Source organism: Dryobates pubescens, chromosome 10 (assembly GCF_014839835.1).
Source record: "Dryobates pubescens isolate bDryPub1 chromosome 10, bDryPub1.pri, whole genome shotgun sequence".
Classification (NCBI taxonomy): Eukaryota; Metazoa; Chordata; class Aves; order Piciformes; family Picidae; genus Dryobates; species Dryobates pubescens.
The window spans coordinates 36,077,186-36,102,733 of NC_071621.1; the positions used below are offsets into that span (position 1 = coordinate 36,077,186).

General features: G+C 43.7%; 1 protein-coding gene across 1 annotated transcript in view; it reads right to left on the reverse strand.

The window, feature by feature from the left end:
• TYR (tyrosinase) overlaps positions 1-7,313 on the reverse strand; it is a 49,532-nt gene extending 42,219 nt beyond the window's left edge. The window contains exon 1 of the mRNA XM_009901509.2: positions 6,365-7,313. Within this exon, the coding sequence (XP_009899811.1) occupies positions 6,365-7,207 (843 nt within the window). The 5' untranslated portion in view covers positions 7,208-7,313. The remainder of the gene's footprint in view (positions 1-6,364) is intronic.
• Positions 7,314-25,548: the final 18,235 nt, after the last annotated feature.

Here is a 25,548-nt window from a genome sequence, read left to right on the forward strand (position 1 = left end):
CATAAACTCTCATTTTTCAATTGCTTACTGCATTTGGGCTGGGTTTTGTTTTGTTGGGGCTTTTTGGTTGGGTGTTTTTGTTTGGTTGTTTGTTGGTTGGTTGTTTGTTTTACCAGCATGCAGCTGGCACCAAAATCTCTTAAGCTGCAACAAAAACTAGTAATTGAGTTCATGAGATACTCAGAAGTCCACAAGCATGGAAGACTTTGGCTGATTTCTGAATTAATCAGTGTTGGGTTCTGGTGTTTGTATTGTTGGAAATTTCCTGCAGGTTTTAGAGGTGAACATAAAATAGTGCTTCAAATGATACTCTCAGTCAATTCACCTAGCCATTCAGCTCCCTGATAAACTCTGCTTAGAATTAAATAACTGCCTGAATAGCTTATGAAGTCATATTTTTTCAGGTAATGGATCTAAAGTACTCTCATTACTAGTTCAGGAGTGTTATATCCATTTTCTCTTTGTGTGCCTTGTTTCCCTTTCCCAGTGGCTTTGCATTTGTGTAAGTCATTCTGCAGGCTGGTAAAGAATGAAATGCTAAGGGAAAGTCTTGATGCTTGCAACAAGGTATTGGCTGCAGGCTCACACCAGCTCATCTGCCTACAACTACCTGAAGGGAGGTTGTAGCCAGGTGGGGGTTGGTCTCTTCTCCCAGACAACCACCTACAGAACAAGAGGACACAGTCTCAAGCTGTGCCAAGGGAAGGTTTATATTGGATGTTAGGAAGAAGTTCTTCCTAGAAAGAGTAATTGGCCATTGGAATGTGCTGCTCAGGGAGATGTTGGAGTCACCATCACTGGAGGTGTTTAAGAAGAGACTGGATGAGGCACTTATTGCCATGGTTTAGTTGATTAGATGATGTTGGGCGATAGGTTGGACTTGATGATCTCAAAGGTCTTTCTCAACCTGGTTAATTCTGTGATTCTGTGATCTGCAAGCACACAGCTCTCCATGGCATCGATTACTTCTCTCAAGTCACTCTTCTCTTAGCAGAGGCAAAATACACAGGGCTACAGTTGGTGGTATAGCTTCCTTGCTACAATAGCAAACCTAAACCAGCACTTACATTCCCCTGCCTTATTTTCTTCATCATCTGTCTGGAACACTGTGAACATCTCCAAACTGTAATGTTAGCTACCATCAGAAATACTCTGCTTTTATTTGCAGAAGGCTCTTGCAGAGGTAACTCCATGGACTTCTGTATTTCTCCAAATTAATTCTGGTGCAGAGGAGAGCAGAATTCCACCTACTATTATTTAACTGAGGCATTAAAACTACTTATGGTTTTTAGCAAATCTATTATCTTGAATAATCACAGAAATGAGCACTAAATGAAAACATTCTCAAAATGCCATGGAAGATGTCCATTTCCCACAGAGCTTTCTCTTTAGTAAAGATGGAATTGCAAAATTTTGCAAAGCTTTGGTAAGCATCATGTAGTCCTAATTCTGAAAGCAACACTTGATTCATTACAAGCAAGTGATTGAAAACATGAGAAAATCCTTCCCACTTACCCTAAAGCATCAGCCAAGCAAACAAATGAAAACACTAAAGATTCCTGACAGTCTGGCTGGTAAAAACAGAGGCAGGAATCAGAAGTGTCATTTAGATCATGGAATCAAGAAGGTTGGAAAAGACCTCAGAGATCATCAAGTCCAACCTAGCACCCAACACCTCAGGACTACTAAACCATGGCACCAAGTGTCCAATCCAATCCCCTTTTGAACACTTCCAGTGATGGTGACTCCACCACCTCCCTGGGCAGCACATTCCAATGGCCAATCTCTCTTTCTGGGAAGAACTTCCTCCTCACCTCGAGTCTAATCCTCCCCTGGCACAGCCTGAGACTGTGTCCTCTTGTTCTGGTGCTGGTTGTCTGGGAGAAGAGACCAACCCCCACCTGGCTACAACCTCCCTTCAGGTAGTTGTAGAGAGCAAGGAGGTCTCCCCTGAGCCTTCTCTTCTCCAGGCTAAGCAACCCCAGCTCCCTCAGCCTCTCCTCACAGGGCTGTGCTCCAGACCCCTCCCCAGCCTTGTTGGCCTTCTCTGGACACCTTCAAGTGTCTCAATGTCCTTCTTACATTGAGGGGCCCCAAACTGGATCATGGGGAAAACATGGGCAGATAATTCACTCAGCTAAGTGAGAGCAGCAGTGTTTTCAAGAGAAAGTAAGGCAAAAGCAAGAATTTCAGGATGAATTCATGGGTATCCATGTTGCCATGGCAACTTCTCAATGGAATTAAGTATTTTCTCCTTTCTTTGGGGATTAAAAATAAAAATAAAATAAATTTTTAGAAAACCCAAGAACAAGACACCAAAAGCAAAAGCAGGAGAGCTGCTGCTCTGCAAGAAGGTATTTTACTTTACTTTTAGAAATTTACTTTAATTTCATTTTTTTTCCAATAAATCAGTAACTGTTTCTTATCATGCAGACATTGTTTTGTTGTTCTTTGGAAAGAGGCTTATCATTCTAAAAAGCACTCCATATTACAGATGTGTTATTCATGAAGGTTTCTCTTGCCCTCTCTTTGCTTTGAATGCTTACTAAAAGCCCAAATTCCTTCACATTTCTGGATCCTCCTCTATTTAATTCTTTCTTTCTTTCTTTCTTTCTTTCTTTCTTTCTTTCTTTCTTTCTTTCTTTCTTTCTTTCTTTCTTTCTTTCTTTCTTTCTTTCTTTCTTTCTTTCTTTCTTTCTGTCTTTCTTTCTTTCTTTCTTTCTTTCTCTTTCTCTCTCTCTTTCTCTCTTTCTCTCTTTCTTTCTTTCTTTCTTTCTTTCTCTCTTTCTCTCTCTCTCTTTCTCTCTTTCTCTCTTTCTTTCTTTCTTTCTTTCTTTCTTTCTTTCTTTCTTTCTTTCTTTCTTTCTTTCTTTCTTTCTTTCTTTCTCTCTTTCTTTCTCTCTTTCTTTCTTTCTTTCCCCTCTCTTGCTGTTTAGCTAGAGAGCTTGGATGATCAGCATATTCTGCTGCAGATCTCTGGCTGTTTTCTGGTTCATGTTAAGGATATTTTTATTCCTTTTTGGTTTTCTGGAGTGAGAATCTGATACAGAATACAGAATTAACCAGGTTGGAAAAGACCTTTGAGATCATCAAGTCCAACCTGTCACCCAGCACCATCTAATCAACTAAACCATGGCACCAAGCACCCCATCCAGTTTCTTCCTAAACACCTCCAGTGATGGTGACTCCACCACCTCCCTGAGCAGCACATTCCAAAGGGCAATCTCTCTTTCTGGGAAGAATTTCTTCCTAACATCCAGCCTAATTACTTGGAAAACTTCAACAAAGGAATGAGGTGCCCTTACATACATATACTGCCAGAGGATGTGTCTTCCTGTAGCACAACTTCTAATTTTTCATCTATTACAGTCATGTAAAATCATCTGTTAAAACAACTTGTTTATTAAAATTGTCTTAATTTGCAGAACATGCTTGTGGCAACTGACTTTAAATGAGAAGTTACAGACCTCACTGTAGTCAGCTCTGGACCCCTCAGTTTAGGAAAGATGTTGAGTTGCTGGAAGGTGTCCAGAGAAGGGCAACAAAGCTGGGGAGGGGTCTGGATCACAGCCCTGTGAGGAGAGGCTGAGGGAGCTGGGGTTGCTTAGCCTGGAGAAGAGGAGACTCAGGGGAGACCTTATTGCTCTCTACAACTACCTGAAGGGAGGTTGTAGCCAGGTGGGGGTTGGTCTCTTCTCCCAGACAACCAGCACCAGAACAAGAGGACACAGTCTCAAGCTGTGCCAGGGGAGGTTTAGGCTGGATGTTAGGAAGAAATTCTTCCTAGCAAGAGAGATTGGCCATTGGAATGTGCTGCCCAGGGAGGTGGTGGAGTCACCATCACTGGAGGTGTTTAAGAAGAGCCTGGATGAGGCCCTTGGTGCCATGGTTTAGTTGATTAGATGGTGTTGGGTGATAGGTTGGACTCGATGATCTCAAAGGTCTTTTCCAGCCTGGTTAATTCTGTATTGATTCCATATTAAATATATTCATTGCTCCTCGTAAAGTTTCTGGGTACTTATGACCAGGACTAGTATCTAGTAATCTTGCTGTGATTAGTAGGACTTTCAAGAAAAAAAAAAAAAGAAAAAAAAAATACAAAGCACAGCCACAAAACCCAAACCCACAACAACAAACAAACCTACCCCCCAAAAAAACCAGAGGCAGATGTAATTCTCTGACCCCTCCAGGTCTTCTTGAAACTTCTGCCACCCACTTGCCATCTCCTTTGTGCAATCTGTTGCCTACTACCTTGATTTTCTTATCCAGTAGTTTGTATTGATAGCTCTGTTCAACACAGCCAGTTGAATTCTGGTTTCATTGAATCCACTCTGCCATTTGTCCCATTTTCACATAACTCTTTATTCAGCTCAGTGCAGAACAGCATCGGATCTGCTGCACTCTGGTAATGCAATCTAATGAAGTTAGTAGATTTATACTCTTAGAAATTAGCAGGATCTTAGAAAATCCATGCCTGTAGCTATATCTATCTTCTGGCCATGCCTACACTGGTGAATTAAATGTGGCCAGGAAATTTCCTTGGAACTGCAGCCAAATGGCATGAAATAATCCATGTCTATGCCAGTAAAATCCTTAGCCTCCCAAACAGGGTGCCTAGCTGCAAACATTATGTTGGAAATGGGTTCTGAAGGGTACATTTGTAGGGGAGATCTGGCCAATACATGCAGAATGTATGACAGAAAATGGGCTTGTGGGAATGTTTCAATTTCCAGGTATATCCACAGCCTACATTGTTCAGAGGACACAAATCAAGACTAAACACAGTATAATCAGCCCAGTTGGTCGCTGTTTTGTACTGCTAGAGCATCAAAGAGCTGCTGGAGCTTTTATCTCTTTCACTTTTCATTAGATCACTAAAACTCCCCAAACCTTCATTTGGGCTGTTGCTACAGAAATAAATAGAACAAAGAGAGATTTACACCAACATAATCACAGACTTCAGTGCCAGAAGGGACTGTTGCTATTGTCATGATGGAGTGCATCTATGGAAGCCAATAGACCTTTGTCACTGTATTTCAGGCGATGTGGCAGTAATGAGCAGGAGACAAAAATATGTCTCGAAACTCTCAGTGTTAGCACAACACAGTCCAGCTATAAGGGAGCACACAACCTGTGTACACATGCACATTTAGACTGGTTTGATTTGCTGGGCTTTTAAGTGACAGGAATATCTGCTGATGTGCTTCTTTGCTCCTCTGAGCAACAGAGATTAGTTCTTATATATCTATATGAGAACTAGAGATATACCTTATGTCTGTAGTTCCTGTATGTCAACTATGTAGCTGGATCTTCTGCATTCTGAAGATTCACTTTCCTTGGTTTGTTGTGTTATTCTGCTTTGTTTTGTGGTTCTTTTTTGTTAATTGAAATCAGGCATCTTAACTGCATAGTTTTTAACTCTTGGATGGAAGAAAGCCCTGGGAGATGGGAAGAACCTCTGAAAACTCTGTTTCTGATTCCATCATTCAGTCACCAACTGCCTGGCAATGGTTGTGCACGAGCAATTTGTGCAGACAAATCCTGGCTTTTTCTCATCTGACTCCTTCCTTCAGTAGCCTGTTTAGCCTGCTAAGAGCCATACCTGAAAACAATGGCATGAATTTTCCTCCTTTCACCCTGACTTTGGGCTCTTAACTAGACAAACTAAATCCTAACTTTAGGTTCTTCACCCTAACTTCAGGTTCTTAATTAGACAAACTAAATCCTAACTTTAGGTTCGTCACCCTAACTTTAGGTTCTTAATTAGACAAACTAAATCCTACATGCAGAAAGAGAATAGACACCTCTAAACAAAGAATGTATCCCCACACAATCTGAATTGCTCTCTGGCAGTGCTCGTGGCTTTCTTCAGGAACGTTTAAGAGAATGAAGCATGGCCCTAACTTTAGGTTCTTAGTTAGACAAACTAAATCCTAACTTTAGGTTCCTCACCCTGACTTTAGGGTCTTAATTAGACAAGCTAAATCCTAACTTTGGGTACCTCACCCTGCCTTCAGGTTCTTAATTAGACAAACTAAATCCTAACTTTAGGTTCCTCACCCTGACTTTAGGTTCTTAATTAGACAAATTAAATCCTAACTTTAAGTTCTTCACCCTAACTTTAGGTTCTTAATTAGACAAATGAAATCCTACATTCAGAAAGAGACTAGACCCCTCTAAATGAGGCATGTATCCCCACACAATCTGAATTGCTCCCTGGCAGTGCTTCTTGTTTTCTTCAGGAACATTTAAGAGAATGAAGCATGGCTAAGCTCCCAGATTGTGTACCTCACTTATGTGCCCAAAGTCAAGTAGGGTAATTGTGGCACAATCAGTCTTCCCCTTCCCCTTCCCCTGTCCTTACCTGCCATGAGGAAAAAAACGATGCTGGGCTCAGTAAATTGGGGTTGGTAGGATGCCTGCCACCCATGTATTCATCAGTGCAGACCACACAGTCCTCTGCATCACGCCAGTCCCAGTAGGGGATGGTGAAGTTCTCGTCACCTGTTATCTTCTGGATCTCACGTTCCCACAGCAGCAGGAAGGCTCGGTGCCAGGGCAGAAAGCCAGGGGCTTCATGGGCAAAGTCAATGTCCCTCCACACATTGGACCCACCTAAAAGCGTGTCCCGAGAGGCATAGTAATGCATCCACACAAAGAGATCGTACACATTGATGCTTCTGAACATGGGGTTGGAGCCATTGCTCATCTGGGCGTACGTGCCGGTAGCAATAACATAGTCCTGGGTAGGGGTATTCTTTGCCAAGTTAAGATAGGCAAGAAACTTGTCTTTCTCACTGGTGGTGAGCTGGAAGATGTTTCTTCTTGTTCTCAGCTGCCTTTCAGTGCAATTTAGTCCTGAGAAACCAAACTTGCACTCCCCACAGTTGAATCCCATGAAGTTGCCTTCGCATCGACACGTCCGGTTGTAAAACACAGAGGGCCATTCCTCTCTGTCATCCACCCCTGAGAAAGGGAACTGCGGTCCCAGCGGAGCCTGAGAGAGAAGAATATTCTGGCATGACCCTCTGCTAGAAAGCTCCCCACAAGGAGACCCATCTCCATCCCAGGGGGGACAGCACTCCTTCTTCAGCAAACTCTCTGTGTTTGCACAGGCTCTGGGGAACTGCCCAGCCGATGGCTGAAGGATGACTAGCAGGAAAGCCACGGCAAACAAGGACATCCTTGCAAAGCAGCAGGAGAGCATTTGAGTTACGCTTCAGTGCATGGAGTGCTCTCTCCAAGCCCTCCAAAGCCCCGGGTGTGAAAGAAATTCCTCTCCACCAGGAATGCTTCACTGCCGACTTCTGCTACAGTGCACCCCCCAGTGTGCTTCCCCATTCCTCCCCTGGATGCATTTACACACAAAATACACCTCAGAGTTAATCTGATTATCACATGTTCTATGTGAAAGAGCAGGGACTTTCTCCCCACCCCCTGCAGATTTCAGAATACAGGCACTTATTATGGACTTTCATCTTCTGCCTAGCACATGATCGCTTTCCTTTGGCAATTGGAAAGGAAGTAACCCAAAAATTTGGCCACAGAAATAATTGCTGTCTTTTGAAAGTCCCTCTTTGATTATATGCTTTAGAGTAAATGGTTGTTGAAAAAAAGAGCCAGAAGAGTATGATCAGTTAAATAAGAACCTAGAAATGAGAAAATAAACAATTCTGGGGTAAGTTATCTATTTTATTCCTGTTTTAAGATGAAGCAAACATCAGATGTGGTCAGCTTAAGTGTGAACATAGGGTAGAATCAGAGCAAATAGCTTGGCTTGGCACTTCTATATTCAGTGTGAGCTGCTGTTCCCAGGCCAGCACAGAGCAAATCAACTGAACGAGGCAAATGATAAGCTTTTCAGAAAAAAAAATGTTTTATTTCCCTAGAATCCATAATGCTTCACACTCTGAAACCTGCAAACAAATTTTCTGCACAGTTTTGTGAGGAATACAGGCAAGATGCCAATAGATTTGCAGAAAGTACTTTAAACAGCTGTCTCTGGACCTGGAAAACAAACCCTGACTCCTGTTTCCCTGCCATCAAAAAGTTTGCAAACCAACCCTAGCTGGTTGGTTGGTTGCTTTCTTTTTTTCTTTTCTTACTCAATACTCAGGTTTTGGAGTGAGTATTCTTCCTTATTCTAACACATCAGTGTGGAAAGAGCTAACAGAGATGACTGGGTGGGAATAGAATGGAATGGGATAGAATAGAATAGAATAAACCAGATTGGAAAAGACCTTTAAGATCAGTAAGTCCAACCTGTCACCCAACACCATCTAATCAACTAAACCATGGCACCAAGTGCCTCATCCAGGCTCTTCCTAAACACCTCCAGTGATGGTGACTCCACCACCTCCCTGGGCAGCACATTCCAATGGCCAATCTCACTTTCTGGGAAGAACTTCTTCCTAACATCCAGCCTAAACCTCCCCTGGCACAGCTTGAGACTGTGTCCTCTTGTTCTGGTGCTGGGTGCCTGGGAGAAGAGACCAACCCCCACCTGGCTACAACCTCCCTTCAGGTAGTTGTAGAGAGCAATAAGGTCTCCCCTGAGCCTCCTCTTCTCCAGGCTAAGCAACCCCAGCTCCCTCAGCCTCTCCTCACAGGGCTGTGCTCCAAACCCTTCCCCAGCTTTGTTGCCCTTCTCTGGACACCTTCCAGCAACTCAACATCTTTCCTAAACTGAGGAGCCCAGAACTGGACACAGGACTCAAGGTGTGGCCTAATCAGTGCTGAGTACAGGGGCAGAATGACTTCCCTGCTCCATTATGTGAAGTTGCACCTTGTAGTGAAGGGCAGTAGTTGTTGTACTGCAGGGCAGAACGCAGATGAATTACCTCCAGTTTTCTTCAGCTACCATTGTTCTGAGCTAGGGTGGGGTTTTTTGATTTGTGATGTTACTAAAAGCATTGTGAGTTCCTCTTTATGCTCAGGGAGAATTCCAGCAGGGCAGGAAAAAAACCTATAGGCAAATGAAGTGAGGAGTTTGCTGGGAAATGATGCCTTTGGCTGGAATCAGCAGGTCATCACATGATTGTGCTGAGGAGCACGAGGTGCTTTAATCCTGCAGCCTTCTGCGTCTCAGGTATTCCAGGAGATAATCCCCAGAGTCCTGCTGCTGGGGAGCCTCTGATGGGGGAGCTGGAAGCAAGAAAGGCAGAGGAAAAGGAGCTGTCTTCTGAGAAGAAAAGATTTCTCACTACAGGCTGATGTTTACTGTTGGTCGAGTGATTCCCCTGCTTTCCCTGGTAGGCTTCTAGACCAGAGTTGATCACAGAAATGTGACCTGTTTGATTTATTTCATTTTCTCTTTGCCTGACTGCTTGGGAAACTTTTCAAGTTTATTTTGTTTACTGTTCCTCTCATGGAGGCTAGTGCAAAGCTACTACACAGGAGAATAGATTCCTCTCTGAGGATGAAAAGCTACATGGCAAACAGCCATACACACAAAAATATCTCTAATATCTTAATTTTATATTTTAATTAGCAAGCTCAGTGTTAAAAATAAGAATCTGAGCCTTGACAGTTGTCATCTGCCAAGTTTCTGAGGCAGCTAGTTAACAGAAGAATCCCCTTGTGACGTGGTATGAATGAGGAATGTGACTGAGGAGCAGCACATGCCCTTCCTGACCTGCTGTTGAGAGGAGTCCTGTTTGGAATAACTGTCAGTGATTCAGAGAGAAATCCAACTTTCCATATATGAACATCCCTAAGCATTCAGCAAGCAAGAAAATAAATGTTCCTATCCCAGTGTGTGCCTGCAGAATCACCAAGTCATGAGACAGTCACACCTTACATGCTGCATCTGGCAAAATTCTCTTAATTAAAAGACCTCAGGAATTTCCATCTCTTCTGTGCTTCAACCCAGCACTCTCTGGTCCATTGTTCATCTAATCAAGCCATCACATCTGCATAAAATTTGAGCATAAGTGCAGCTGAGGTTCCACCTCAACATGAGGAGGAACTTTTTCACTGTGAGTGTCACAGAGCACTGGAGCAGGCTCCCCAGAGAGGTTGTGGAGTTTCCTTCTCTGGAGACACTCAAGACCCATCTGGATGCATTCCTGTGCTAGATTTTATGGCCCTGCTCTGGCAGGGATGTTGGACTGGATGATATTTGGAGGTCCCTTCCAACACCTAACATCCTCTGATCCTGTGATCTGTGATCCTGTGAATTTAGTCTTTTTGTCTGAGAATTCTTTCCCTAAAGTTCTGCTAGTGGGTTGGCATCATCTTGCCACAAGCTTGGAGAGACCTATTTCTCACACCTGGCTCTCCACGTTTGAAGGTAGATTAAGACTTATTAATTTAAGGTACACAAATGCTAGGCAGACCATAAGGAAAGATGTTGAGTTGCTGGAATGTGTCCAGAGAAGGGCAACAAAGCTGGGGAGAGATCTGGAGCACAACCCTGTGAGGAGAGGCTGAGGGAGCTGGGGTTGCTTAGCCTGGAGAAGAGGAGGCTCAGAGGAGACCTTATTGCCATCTACAACTACCTGAAGGGAGGTTGTAGCCAGGGGGAGGTTGGTCTCTTCTCCCAGGCAACCAGCACCAGAACAAGAGGACTCAGTCTCAGTTGTGCCAGGGGAGGTTTAGGCTGGACGGTGAGGAGAAAGTTCTTCCCAGAAAGAGTAATTGGCCATGGGAATGTGCTGCCCAGGGAGGTGGTGGAGTCACCATCCCTGGAAGTGTTTACAAAGAGCCTGGATGAGACACTTAGTGCCATGGTTTAGTTGATTAGATGGTGTTGGGTGATAGGTTTGACTTACTGATCTCAAAGGTCTTTTTCAACCTGGTTCATTCCATTCCATTCCATTCCATTCCATTCCATTCCATTCCATTCCAAGATCAGCATGGCAAAGGCATGTCACTTTATTCAAGAACATAAATGACATGGTTTTGGTGACCATATCCAACTTCACTGGATTCCAAAGCATAAATGGTCAGGAATCACTTCATTACTGGACTTGTAGAGGCAACTTTCATCAATAAGCTAGTATGGGGCTCCTCTACATGTTCCTAAGTTTTAACTCCACCCTGAAGTTTGCAACTGATTCATGTGGAGTATTGGTTTTGGTCTAGTAGAGTAACACAGTAGTGGCAGTGCTCAAAATTTAACTTGTGCTTTCATTACAAAGTCCTTAATTGCTTTGTAGAAATCACAGAATCACCAAGGTTGGAAGAGACATCAAAGATCATTGAGTCCAACCTGTCACCACAGACCTCACTGGAAATATAACCCTCAGACACAGAGTAATGAGATGCCTCCTTGTACTTTGTGTGCTGCCTTGCTTGTGGCATTAGGATCGGATTTGCAGCATCATGCTGGATTTCTGATGTGGTACTGGACAAAGAAAGGGAACAGCCCGAGCAAAAACCAATGGCATTGAACTGAGGTTCATTTTCCCCCACAAAAATGACTCTTGGTCTCCTCAGATGTGATTGGTCTTATCTTCAAAGACCATTTCCTCCTTGTGGAAAATGTCTCAAGAGATTTCATTTCTGGGCTGCTGATACTGAAGCAATCAAATTTTCAGGTAATGTTAGTGAGCTTTAAAATCAGTCTGATAGCTGGATGCTAGCACGAAGAAATGATCTCCCAATATTGCTTGTTAACATTTAGAAATCCTGTGGGGTCTTTAAGGTCCAATTATCTGTGTTGAGTGGGGATAAAATTAAATAGAGGACGGGAAAATGTAATTATTTCAAAATTCAGGTAAGAAAGTGTGAAGAAATGAAGACTGGATGGGTTCTCCAGCTCATGCTGCTCAGTTCCAGTGGAGAGAAAAACTGTCAAGAGAAAAACCAAGCATGTAAAAACACCTGGTTATTTGAGATGGGTAAGTTATTCAGGATGGACAATGAGAGAGAGTGACAAATGAAGGAGAGAGTCTATTAACCATCCAGGAAATTCAATCTGAGAAACAAACAGGCTGACATTGTAGTTTCTGCTCCTTACCTGTTTCTTGCTGTTCAGCATCAGAACCCTTACCCACTTGCATAAGACACCTGATTTCAGATGTTTTCCTGAGTCATGCTGAGCCTACATGTAGCAAAAGGATGAAGCATCATTGCTTTCCTTTACCATGCCCCATGTTCCAGATGGAGCTATCAGACTCCTCAGTGGTTTGCCAGTGAGCCAAATTTGGCTCCTGGACCCCAGGAGAAAGAAAACAGGAATAGATGTAGGATGATTACAGATAGGCACTGTGTTAGGGTCAAAACCAGACTGAAAAATCCCTCTCCCGTTTGCTGATAATTGGGAAGGGGAAATTTAAGAGCCTTGCTTATCACTAAGAACCTTGAAGCAGCTGGGCATTTAAACATTACACAAGGAAGGTAAATACTCAATTTCTAATTAACTCTTTATCCTTATGTGAAAAAAAAACCCCTCACAATGTTTCTGATTAGAAAGTGAGAATTTCAGTAAGTGGAAGTTGCTCATGGCTAATCTGAAATTAAGTGCAAGGTTCAATGAAGTTTCGTTGGTGTGGCAATTCAAAGCACTCCTCTCACTTCTGCCAGTCTTATACCTGAAGATTTGCAGAAAGAATTGACAGGTGTAGTTAGTTTCCCAGGCTAAAGCTGCATTATCAGGGTTATGAAGAGCCACCTTTCCATTAGCATATCAACATGTTTCCTGATCCTAATATAAGCTGGTCCTTGCACGAGTACCCTGTCTTAGCACTGATAAATCAGTCAGAGAATACAAGGTTGTTGATTTGTTTCATGGGTTTCGTAGTGCATGCAAAGAGGTGAAATACTTGTTTTGAAAAAAAGATGAACATGAGCCAGCAGTGTGCCCAGGTGGCCAAGAAGGCCAATGGCATCCTGGAGTGTATCAGAAATAGTGTGGCCAGCAGGAGCAGGCAAGTCATTGTGCCCTGTACTCAGCACTGGTTAGACCACACCTTGAGTCCTGTGTCCAGTTCTGGGCCCCTCAATTTAAGAAGGATATTGAGACACTTGAAGGTGTCCAGAGAAGGGCAACGCGGCTGGGGAGGGGTCTGGAGCACAGCCCTGTGAGGAGAGGCTGAGGGAGCTGGGGTTGCTTAGCCTGGAGAAGAGGAGGCTCAGGGGAGACCTTCTTGCTCTCTACAACTCCCTGAAGGGAGGTTGTAACCAGGTGGGGGTTGGTCTCTTCTCCCAGACAACCAGCACCAGAAGAAGAGGACACAGTCTCAAGCTGTGCCAGGGGAAGTTTAGGCTGGAGGTGAGGAGAAAGTTCTTCCCAGAAAGTGAGATTGGCCATTGGGATGTGCTGCCCAGGGAGGTGGTGGAGTCACCATCCCTGGAGTTGTTCAAGAGGGGATTGGATGTGGCACTTGAAGCTGTGGTTTAGTAGTCCTGAGGTGTTGGGTGATAGGTTGAACTTGATGATCTCTGAGGTCTTTTCCAACCTTATTGATTCAGTGATTCTGTGATTCTTTAATAAAGGTGCCAACAGATGGTATTTGATTGGTCACAGAGCCTGCTGGCCCAAAGTTAATCTGCCATTTTAACAGCACTGAACCAGTGAGTTTTACTGGATCGATGCTTTTATTATGTGGCCATGTTATGTTTGATCTGATTCTGGGAGCCCTGGAGACGTGCTAGTACACTAGAAAATAGATATTCATATTGGCCTGAAAACATAGGCTAGATGTTACAGACAACACCAAGGAGTAAGAAAAAAAAAGATACTGCTCTGTAGTTCAAAGTAAGTGAGGAAAAGCACTGATGCAATTAAAGCAACAAAAGTATAGAAACAGCAGCAAAAGAAAAAAGGCAGCTTTCCCCTCTTATAGACTGAAGGTAGTATGAAAGGAATTGCTGAGCTATCAATACACAGTGCATGATATGGGGTATTGCTGCAGGCAACACTAAACTAACTGATACCTATCAGACTCCACGACAGGACAGCATCTAAGAGGGCTGCTGAAGCACTGTTTTCCATAGCCTTATTACGCTCCACTGAACACCTCACCTCTGCTTTGGGCTCTCTGCTGAAGGGCAGCCTGAATTCTGGTTTTTGGGGACCATGGCTGGGCAGAGTGGAAGTTTTGGTAATGTGTCTGAATGCTTTTGCTGTCAGCTTGCAGAAGATCAGTAGTATACATTTTTTACTACAGTGTGGCTGATGTGTGAACTTGATCTTGATAGCAAGCTAGGGGCCCGGGTTGGTAACGAGGTGGATAATAGTGTGCTGGTTGAGGAAATCCCTATCTCGCCTCGTAGCTCATTGTGGCTGAGTGCACAGAAAGGTTTGTTGGCACCCTACAAGGAAACTATTCCTAGTTTTGCTGACTTAATGTTCTGGCCTGCCAAGGGGTCAGGCAAGCACTCTAACTCATGCAAAAGTAGTGGTGAAAACAATTAGGGGAGAGACAAAGGCAGTCTTTGCTCTGTTGGAGGTCTCTTGGGCTGGCTCACCCATTTTTCAAAGCTGCATCCTTTGCCCTTGTGGCAGGTACCCCACAGCTCTGTCTCAGTCAGCTGCAGAGTCTTGCTCTTGCAGTTAAAAACCTATAATCTTCCTCCTCAGAGGAGTGTCCTCTGTTAAGCTTAACTCTACAGGCTGACTGGGGAGAATCTTCCTCCTGGGCTGCCCACTGTGCTTGGCTTCCCTTCAGAAAGAAATGTGTCTAAGAAGTGCCTCTTCTCACAGACTTCTCACACACTTGTCCTGCTCTATTTATCCATCTCTGCAGAGACATAGAAGAACAATAAAAACTCTTGGTAGCTGCCAGTTGGATTTGTGTGCATGCTTTGCAAAAACAGATAATCAAATAGTGTATTAAAAATAGGAGAGTGGCATTTAGCACAGAGCAATTCCAAGCAGCCCCTGGTGGTAAGGCAAACACAGCTTTGCAGTGTCAAAAAAATGAATCTGGAAAAGGAATGAGAGAATTAATTGAGACAGGTAGATGGAGTCTCCCTCTCTGGAGATATTCAGGACCTGCCTGGATGTGTTCCTGTGTGAGCTGATACAGGTGACCCTGCTCTGGCAGGGGGGTTGGACTTGGTCCCTTCCAGCCCCTAACATTCTGTGATTCTGTGATGCTTGCAAACCATCTGAGACACTCCAAAGCTGAGGCCTCTTCATATAACCTCTTCTGAGCAAAAAGCTTCCATGAAACCTTGCCTCTGCTGCAGATAGAAGGTGGAGAAGTGCATCAGGTAAACACTTCACATATAGTTTTCTCTTATGTTTCAGCATGCATTATTTTTAATAATGCCACTAGAAATTCCTTTGGATGCATTGCAATGATGAAGAGAATGCTGCAGTTGTTCAAAAGCATATCCCAAAGGTTTGCTGAGCTAAATCAGAATTTCATGGGTGGGAAAGGATAGCTGAATTTTTCATATGTACAGAATATCCTTTAAAATTAAAAACCCAAGCAAAACAGAAAAACAAAACCCCTCAAACAATAAAAAACCCCAACCAAACCAATAAAACCCAAACCAAACCACACAACACACCCCCAAAAAAAACCCACCCCAAACACAACAAACAAAAACCCAACAAAACCAAACCCAAAAGTGATTCAATGTGGCTACTTTAGTGGGAAAAATATATATACAGAATAAATCAATCTCACATAGAATCATAGAATCAATAAAGTTGGAAAAGACCTCAGAGATCATCAAGTCCAACCTAGCAGCCAATGCCTCAGGACTAACTAAACCATGGCTTCAAGTGCCACATCCAATCCCCTCTTGAACACTTCCAGGTATGGTGACTCCACCACCTCCCTGGGCAGCACATTCCAATGGCCAATCTCTCTTTCTGGGAAGAACTTTCTCCTCACCTCGAGTCTAAACCTCCCCTGGCACAGCTTGAGACTGTGTCCTCTTGTTCTGGTGCTGGTTGTCTGGGAGAAGAGACCAACCCCCACCTGGCTACAATCTCCTTTCAGGTAGTTGTAGATGGCAATAAGGTCTCCCCTGAGCCTCCTCTTCCCCAGGCTAAGCAACCCCAGCTCCCTCAGCCTCTCCTCACAGGGCTGTGCTCCAAACCCCTCCCAGCCTCATTGCCCTTCTCTGGACACATTCAAGTGTCCTCATGTCCTTCTTAAATTGAGGGGCCCAGAACTTCTTTCTTTTCATACTGTCCTAACCTGCAGTGAGCTTTTCCTCCTTTGGGTTTGGAAGCAGCTTGGCTGGCTAGAATTTCTGGTACCTCAGCGAACCCTTTACACATCATGACTTCTTTATTGCCAATGTATTCTTAATGTCTACAGCTTTTGCTTTGCTTGGAACCCTCTTATCTTGGTAACTCCAGTAGAAGGAGAAAATCAGATAAAACCGTGATGCAAGATACAGACATTTTCCATGAGGCACGGTGGGAAAAGAAGAGCTGTGGAAAGCAAATTTCCTTAATGTCCCAGATTTCACCTCTGCATCTGGTTAGTTTTGCAAGATTTTCAAGTGTGGCCTCTCTTGCTGCAACAGGCAAGAAAGAGTTGACCTGCAAGTCCAATATGCCCATGGGAGAATGCCACACATCTTCCTTTTGCTTCCCCTGCTCAGCAGAGAAGGGAAGATCATGTGGTTCTTCAGTGCCAGATGACTGCAGGGAGAAAATGCAGATAATAAAGTAGGCAATTATAATAGCTCCACTCACATTTCTATTAATTTAAACCTCTCTACAGCATATGAAAGATAAGGGAAAAGACATATATTGTTTAGAATTAAAACCAAAATAAGATCTTATTAACCTTCCTCAACTGTCTGACAATGCTCAAAGGCCCAGCTCCACAAAAGATTCAAACATCAGATGGAGTCCCTGCTCGTCCCCTCCCTTCCAAATTATGACTGTAATGAAGAATCAAGTTGTACTGAATTTGACTTTCTCAGTAGAGCTTCACTAATTAATCCACAGCTAAAGAAATACATAACTGAGACCTTGACATTCAGTTTCAATGCAAATAGCAGATAGGGAGCTCAGTTTTTCACACTGCAAACTCTCTGAACAAAGGACAAAATGTCTTGCTAAGACACTGAGCATTACTTCCAAAGTAAGGCAGAATGAGTCTGGTAATAGTAGACAGTTTTGCATGACACCCAAATGTCCGTTTCCCCATTTTTCTCCTTTATTTTGCCATTAGGCTGCAGCACATTTAAAACAACAAAAAAAGATGGGTTTATTCCTACGAGTCAGAGTCAAAACTCCTTGTAGCTGAAAATTGCTTCTAAAAACTTTTCAAATTCAGGAAAAAATAACTTAACAAAGCCTGTTCAATGTAAACACACCATCTCTGTGGCCAGCAGGTCGAGGGAGGTGATTCTCCCCCCTCCACTCAGCTCTGGGGAGACCCACTGGAGTACAGTGTCCAGTTCTGGAGCCCTATTACAAGAGGGACATGGACATGCTGAAAGGTGTCCAGAGAAGGGCCATGAGGATGAGCAGAGGGCTGGAGCACCTCTCCTATGAGGACAGACTGAAGGAGATGGGGCTGTTCAGTCTGGAGAAGAGAAGGCTCCGAGGTGACCTAATTGTGGCCTTCCAGTATCTGAAGGGGGCTACAAGAAGGCTGGGGAGGGACTGCTCAGGATCTCAGGTAGTGATAGGACTAGGGGGAATGAAATGAAGCTGGAGGTGGGGAGATTCAGGCTGCATGTGAGGAGGAAGTTCTTCCCCATGAGAGTGGTGAAGCCCTGGAATGGGTTGTCCAGGGAGGTGGCTGGGACACCGTCCCTGGAGGTGTTTAAGACCAGGCTGGCTGAGGCTCTGGCCAGCCTGATCTAGTGTGGGGTGTCCCTGCCCATGGCAGGGGGAATTGGAACTGTATGATCCTTGTGGTCCCTTCCAACCCTGACTGATACTAAGGTACTATGATACAAGTTTCTAAATATTAAGTTACTTGAGGATGGAAGATTAGTCCAAGGTAATACCCCAACAGAACTGCTCTGTTTGCAGACCCATAGGTTATCTGCTCTAGTCCATGGTGGGAGCAGGATGCTGGACAACATGACTCTCTGTTTTGACCCTTCCTAGGGTAAAAGCAGATTCAATATTGCTCCACTGCAGCCAGTGTTATGTTTAGCACAGACGTTACCAGGCAGTTCCTGGTCTTCACTGCAGATTGTGTAGATAGTGCTCCACTTACCTCCTAGATATTTGGCAGCAAGCACCCTGGGGTAACTGGAAAAGAGAATGGAAAACCTTTTGGGATTTATTTTATACATTCGAAGGCAGGCTCATTTCAGATTTTCAGAAGAAAAAAACAAAGAGCTGGGTAGAAAAAAAGAATATTGAATTTTGTGGCCAACATAACATATTTATTAAAGGTTATTCACATGGATACTGTAAACATTACCTGTGCACCATTTGTCCTGAGAGAGCTCATGTACCTAGAAATACATGTAAGAAATGAATGGCCAAGTATGTTCCTGTAATTCTTTTCTTCCCCTCAAGTCAGAGAACATACATGTAGAAGACAGCAAAAATAAACAGTTTAAAAAGCAAGTGATGCATTGGTTGTGCTGAATAGAATAGAGTAGAGTAGAGTAGAGTAGAGTAGAGTAGAGTAGAGTAGAATAGAATAGAATAGAATAGAATAGAATAGAATAGAATAGAATAGAATAGAATAGAATAGAATAGAATAGAATTGAATTGAATTAACCAGGTTGGAAAAGACCTTTGAGATCATCAAGTCCAACCTATCACCCAACACCATCTAATCAACTAAACCATGGCACCAAGCACCCCATCCAGTCTCTTCCTAAACACCTCCAGTGATGGTGACTCCACCACCTCCCTGGGCAGCACATTCCAATGGCCAATCTCTCTTTCTGGGAAGAACTTCTTCCTAACATCCAGCCTAAACCTCCCCTAGCATAGCTTGAGACTGTGTCCTCTAGGTACTAAGGCGTTAACTAGAGTGAATTAAATGGGTTAATTTAGGAAGCAATGAATCTAGTATTCTGACATAAGTGTAAGAGATTCTTATGACTAGAATGTTTAAATTAACCTGAAATTATTCCTTGTCACATGGGATGAATATGACTTAAGCAATTTGATCATTACAATCTTTTTGTCAAGGTATGGTTCAATAAAAACCCCAAACAAACAAAAATACAGAAAAACAAACCCTAAAGCAAAAGACATTTAGTACATGGGAAGTCTAGAGGGGAAAGGCTCATTTCAGAACATGGAAAGAATTGATTGAGTTCTGAAAGCAATGGTTTGGCAGATCTCCTGGGAGGTGGGAGAAGAAAAGACTGCAGAGCGAGTCCCCCAAGGGAGCTTTATTCCATTCTTTGCATCTTTAGAAAAAACACAGAGAAATACCACAAGCCCTCATCCTTATGGCAGGATCTTTTAGTCACCCACTCTCTTGTCTCTAGATGCATCAGGCACAATTTGCCTGTCTCCTTACAGGAAAAATCTCTCTATATTCTAAATGCACAAGTGTTATTTTGTGTGTATGTATGCTGACCAGCTAGGGAAAACAAGCTGGTATAAAGTGCTGTTTCCTACTAAAAGCAAATTCTTTCAGGAGCTGACAAAGCTGGCAATTTGGAGAGATTTGGACTGGCAACACTAGTATGGAATTAGTAAGCTTTTAGAACAAATTCAGTGCAAAACATTAAAAAGGTTTTGCTAGATGAAGCCTTGTGGATGTTACAGTATCACAGTATCACAGCATCACAGTATCACAGTATCACCAAGGTTGGAAGAGACCCCAAGGATCATCAAGTCCAACCTGTCCCAACAGACCCCACAACTAGACCATGGCACCAAGTGCCACGTCCAATCTCCCCTTGAACACCTCCAGGGACGGCGACTCCACCACCTCCCTGGGCAGCACATTCCAATGACGAACGACTCGCTCAGTGAAGAACTTTTTCCTCACCTCGAGTCTAAACCTCCCCTGGCACAGCTTGAGACTGTGTCCCCTTGTCCTGGTGCTGCTTGCCTGGGAGAAGAGACCAACTCCTTCCTGTCTACAACCACCTTTCAGGTAGTTGTAGAGGGCAATGAGGTCACCCCTGATCCTTCTCTTCTCCAGGCTAAACAAACCCAGCTCCCTCAGCCTCTCCTCATAGGGCTTGTGCTCAAGGCCTCTCCCCAGCCTTGTTGCCCTTCTCTGGACACGTTCAAGTCTCTCAATGTCCTTCTTAAACTGAGGGGCCCAGAACTGGACACAGGACTCAAGGTGTGGCCTAACCAATGTTAGCAGATTTTAATGTGGTCTAGCACTAAGCATCATAGAATCATAGAGTAAATAAGGTTGGAAAAGACCTCAGAGATCATCAAGTCCAACCTATCACCCAGCACCTCAGGACTAACTAAACCATGGCTTCAAGTGACATGTCCAGTCCTCTCTTGAGCACCTCCAGGGATGGTGACTCCACCACCTCCCTGGGCAGCACATCCCAATGGCCAGTCTCTCTGGGAAGAACTTTCTCCTCACATCCAGCCTAAATCTCCCTTGGCACAACTTGAGACTGTGTCCTCTTGTTCTGGTACTGGTTGCCTGGGAGAAGACACCAGTCCCCACTTGGCAACAACCTCCCTTCAGGTAGTTGTAGACAGCAGTAAGGAGGCTCCCCTGAGCCTCCTCTTCTCCAGGCTAAGCAATCCCAGCTCCCTCAGCCTCTGCTTGTAGGGTTGTGCTCCAGACCTCTCCCCTGCCTCATTGCCCTTCTCTGGACATGTTCAAGTGTCTCAGTGTCCTTAAACTGAGGGGCCCAGAACTGGACACAGGACTCAAGGTGTGGCCTAACGAGTGCTGAGTACAGGTTTATTTCAAAGTTGGTCTTCCACTCACAGAAAACAAAATCACATTTATCATTATGTTAGGTAAAATGCTTTTAAACATGTGGAAACTGGAGGACAGTGTTGTTCATCATGATAACAGGTGCCTGCCAGCATGATCAAAGGTGGCCTCATTTCTTCCAACCTGGTCTGGTAGGGTCTATTCTATTCTATTCTATTCTATTCTATTCTATTCTATTCTATTCTATTCTATTCTATTCTATTCTATTCCATTCCATTCCATTCCATTCCATTCCATTCCATTCCATTCCATTCCATTCTACTGAGGAGTGGTGAGGATGGCATGAGGGAAGTAATGAAATTGGGTCATACTGTGAAAATTACTGACAATGTGCATGTAGTGAATCTTAATTGCCTCTTACACCAAATTTGACTGAATGACAGTGATGAGGCAGTTGGACTTCAACTGCTTTTGCAGGAATATTTTCTGGAGGAGTCTATTTTTTGGGGTATTTTATTGCTATGTTGCACGTCATGCTTAAAAGCAATTACTGCCTCAATGCTGTGATTTGGTATCAGATTCCCCCATGGAAAAGATATGAAGCTCAGAAATCCCTAAAAACATTTGGCTGTAACTTTTCTGCATGGAGTGATGTCTCAAGTTTTCTAGGTCTGATATTTTGAGCTCTCCAGAACTGGAAGTGTCAGTTCTGCTCTACTTTTGGGAACGCTTTCATTTTACGGGGCAAACCTCCTGTTTCATCTTTCAGTGCTTGATAAGCATTGGACTCCAGCCTTACTATTTGGGCAGCTGGTATTTTGCAGGGCCACTTACTTCCATGGGTGTCATTTTCTGATTTTTATATGTCTCCTATGCCTTGCATGTTAGAGCACTAACAGACAGAATCCAGTGACTCCAAGTATGTCAGATCTGCAACTGTATTTAGCACACAGACATCTCAGTATGGGTTATCATGGAAGTAAAGGGGCATATCATTCCTTCTTTTTGCTAAACATCTCCCCATACCCCATGCATGCTCCTGCTCCTGCTCCTACTCCTGCTCCTGCCCCTGCTCCTGGGAGATATGTAGTAATAGTGGTGAGGTGCTAGCACACCTCTCTTGTTCTCAATGTGGCTCTTTCTTCCTTCTTGTGATCAGTATTGATTATGCACACTTAAAATTCTTACCAGAAACAGCCAATGACAGGGGGAAAACCTCAAGGCTCCCTCATTTTAAAGGCTAAAGTGGTGATAAAGTCTGTTTAGTCTGACCTTTTGCCTACTGTAGGCCATGACCCCTGGATTTGCATATTGTATGTGATGGCTTTGGGGTTAAACTCTCTTAGTCCTTTCACTCTGACATGTCAAATCAGTTTTCACTGTTTAACTTCACTGGAATTGGGCAAAAAGGTGATTTGTACTAATAAAAACCTGACAGAAGCAATACTTGCTGATTCATTAAATGTGCTCAGTAGTGTAAAATAAGCTGCAAGTCAATTGCAGTGAACATCTACTAAGTTTTGGTAGCTCAAATGCAAGGTTTGGCTAAAGTTTATATTAGCTAAATTATTAATAGACTTGCTTATACAGACAGGACAAAGAAAAGGTAGTAACAAACCAATCCAATCTGTGGTCATGCCATGGATTTAAACCACCCCTGCATGCATTTGATTCCAGTGCAGCAAATGTGCTGGGATGGGATGGGATGGGATGGGATGGGATGGGATGGGATGGGATAGGATAGGATAGGATAGGATAGGATAGGATAGGATAGGATAGGATAGGATAGGATAGGATGGAATAGAATAGAATAGAATAGAATAGAAGAATAGAATAGAATAGAATAGAATAGAATAGAATAGAATAGAATAGAATAGAATAGAATAGAATAGAATAGAATAGAATAGAATAGAATAGAATAGAATTAACCAGGTTGGAAAATAGCTTTGAGATCATCGAGTCCAACCCCTCACCCAAGACCATCTAATCAAATAAACCATGGCACCAAGGGCCTCATCCAGTCTCTTCCTAAACACCTCCAGGGACGGTGACTCCACCACCTCCCTGGGCAGCACATTCCAATAGCCAATCTCTCTTTCTGTGGAATGTGCTGCCCAGGGAGGTGGTGGAGTCACCATCCCTGGAGGTGTTCAAGAGGGGATTGGATGTGGCACTTGAAGCCATGGTTTAGTTAGTCATGAGGTGTTGGGTGATAGGTTGGACTTGATCTCTGAGGTCTTTTCCAACCTTACTGATTCTATGATTCTTGTGGATGTTTAGGTCACTCCTATGAACATCTACAATGTAGAAAGCAAAACTTTGGTGAGATGTGGCTGATGCTGGATGCTTTATCTTTACTCTCCAAGTGTTTCTCAGTCAACAGTTGATAAATTCCATCTTTATTTTTTCTTTTATGTATGGTGTAAAGGCACAGGTATTGACTCACTGCTGAAAAAGAATAAATGTGGGATGCTTGCTGCTCTGCTTCCTACCAAGAGTGAAACAGTGCATATCACATGCAGAGCTTTATATAGCAGATGGGATAAATGAGAAAATACAAATGAATGAAGTGATACCAAAGAGAATTTATATGCCTTAACTTTATTTGCCCCGACCTGAGCTGCTAAGTGTGAGCTTCCTTCAGAGGAAATGTCAGCATCTCAAGAGTGCAGTTATTTCCCGCTACAATAGATGACCAAGATAGTTCAATTTAACCACTTTCAGAAAGTGACAATTTCACTCCATTACTACAAGGCAAAGCTGAAGTGGCCAGCCCAGACACACACATCTGAAGCAGGGTGAGATGTAAGAAAGGTGATTTTAACCTTGCGTTTAACCATGCATTGCCTCACCAGAGTGACCCTGACCGCTCCCTGAACCCAGCAAAGATGCCCTTTGCTGCCCACCAGTGTGACACTCTTCTGTAATCAGCTTCACTAAAACATTTCCCTGTTTCTTAAAAGCAGCAGAAACAAAACCAACCCTGAATGAGTTACTGATTGGATTACCAAAGACATCTATCCCAAAACTGAACTCAACTATGCATTTTCTTCAACCTTACTGATAAGTCTATACTGATTCCACAAGACCACCCTTACAAAGAAATGGGCTACATAAATGCTCTAATTTTCAAATGTGTCACATATATATCCTCTAGGTACTGAGAAATCAGAGGATACAGATTCCTGCTGTATCTGCTGTTTCTCAATCTTTCTAGATAAACTTCAAAAATAGAATACTGAGTACAGAATTAACCAGGTTGGAAAAGACCTCAGACATCATCAAGTCCAATCTATCACCCAACACCATCCAATCAGCTAAACCATGGAACTAAGTGCCTCATCCAGTCTCCTCTTGAACACTTCCAGGGATGGTGACTCCACCACCTCCCTGGGCAGCACATTCCAATGGCCAATCTCTCTTTCTGGGAAGAAATTCTTCCTAACATCCAGCCTAAACTTCTCCTGGCACAGCTTGAGACTGTGTCCTCTTGTTCTGTCACAGGTGGTCTGGGAGAAGAGACCAACCCCCACCTGGCTACAACCTCCCTTCAGGTAGTTGTAGAGAGCAGTGAAGTCTCCCCTGAGCCTTCTCTTCTCCAGGCTAAGCAACCCCAGCTCCCTCAGCCTCTCCTCACAGGGTTGTGCTCCAGACCCCTCCCCAGCTTTGTTGCCCTTCTCTGGACACCTTCCAGAAACACAGCATCTTTCCTAATCTGAGGAGCCCAGAACTGGACACAGGGCTCAAGGTGTGGCCTAAGCAGTGCTGAGTACAGGGCACAATGACTTCCCTGTTCCTGCTGGCCACACTATTCCTGATGCAGGCCAGGATTCCACTGGCCTTCTTGGCCACCTGGGCACACTGCTGGCTCTTGTTCAGCCTACTGTCAACCAGCACCCCCAGGTCCCTTTCTGCCTGGCTGCTCTCAGCCACTCTGACCCCAGCCTGTAGCTCTGCATGGGGTTGTTGTGGCCAAAGTGTAGAACCCGGCCCTTAGATGTGTTCAATCTCATGCCCTTGGGCTGTGCCCATCTGTCCAACCTGGCACGGTCCCTGTGCAGAGCCCTTCTACCTTCTAACAGATGAAGACCTGCCTGCAACATGGTGTCACCTGGAAATTCACTGATGATGGCCTCCATCCCCTCATCCAGATCATCACTAAAGTCAATAAATAAAGGCAGTATTAGCTGACAAGCAGCCTTTCCTTCTAGCAGTGAGCAGTTTATTTTCTGCCAAGGGAAAGAAAAGTCCTGTTGCCAGGCATATAAGCAAAGAAATAGACGGCGTGGAGTGTTTCTCCCTTTCTAAAGAAATATTATTGAGGATGTAAAGCAGAATGATTTAAAATAAAATACCCAGTTTTGACTACAGCCTTCCATACATATGTTGGGCTGGGACTGCAATTGCTATGGAAACAACAAACAAAGAGGCTATCTCAGAGTGTGCCAAGCTGAAATTCAGGCCTGGACTGATTTCAAGTTGTTTCCTTGCTGGGGATTACAGCTGATGGTTTTCAGGCTGAATTCTATAAGAAAAGCCAATCTTCTTGCATGTTAGTTTCTTTCCTCAACTTCTCCTCTTTCCCATTTGATAGCAAGACAGGAAGAACAGTTGGCTTTTTACCTTTTTCTTTCTATTTTTTTGGGGGGGAGGACAGGTCTTAAAGGGTAATAATTTTGAATGCCCAACATTTTGGGCTTTCTATTTGTTAAAACCTTTTTCACTTTCAAAAATTACCAGGAGAAGATAGCATTGGAGAAGTAGACATCTAAGTATGTCACTCCAAGTTTCTACAACCAGGACAGAGAAAAGAAAAAACTCCATTGCAATCCATATG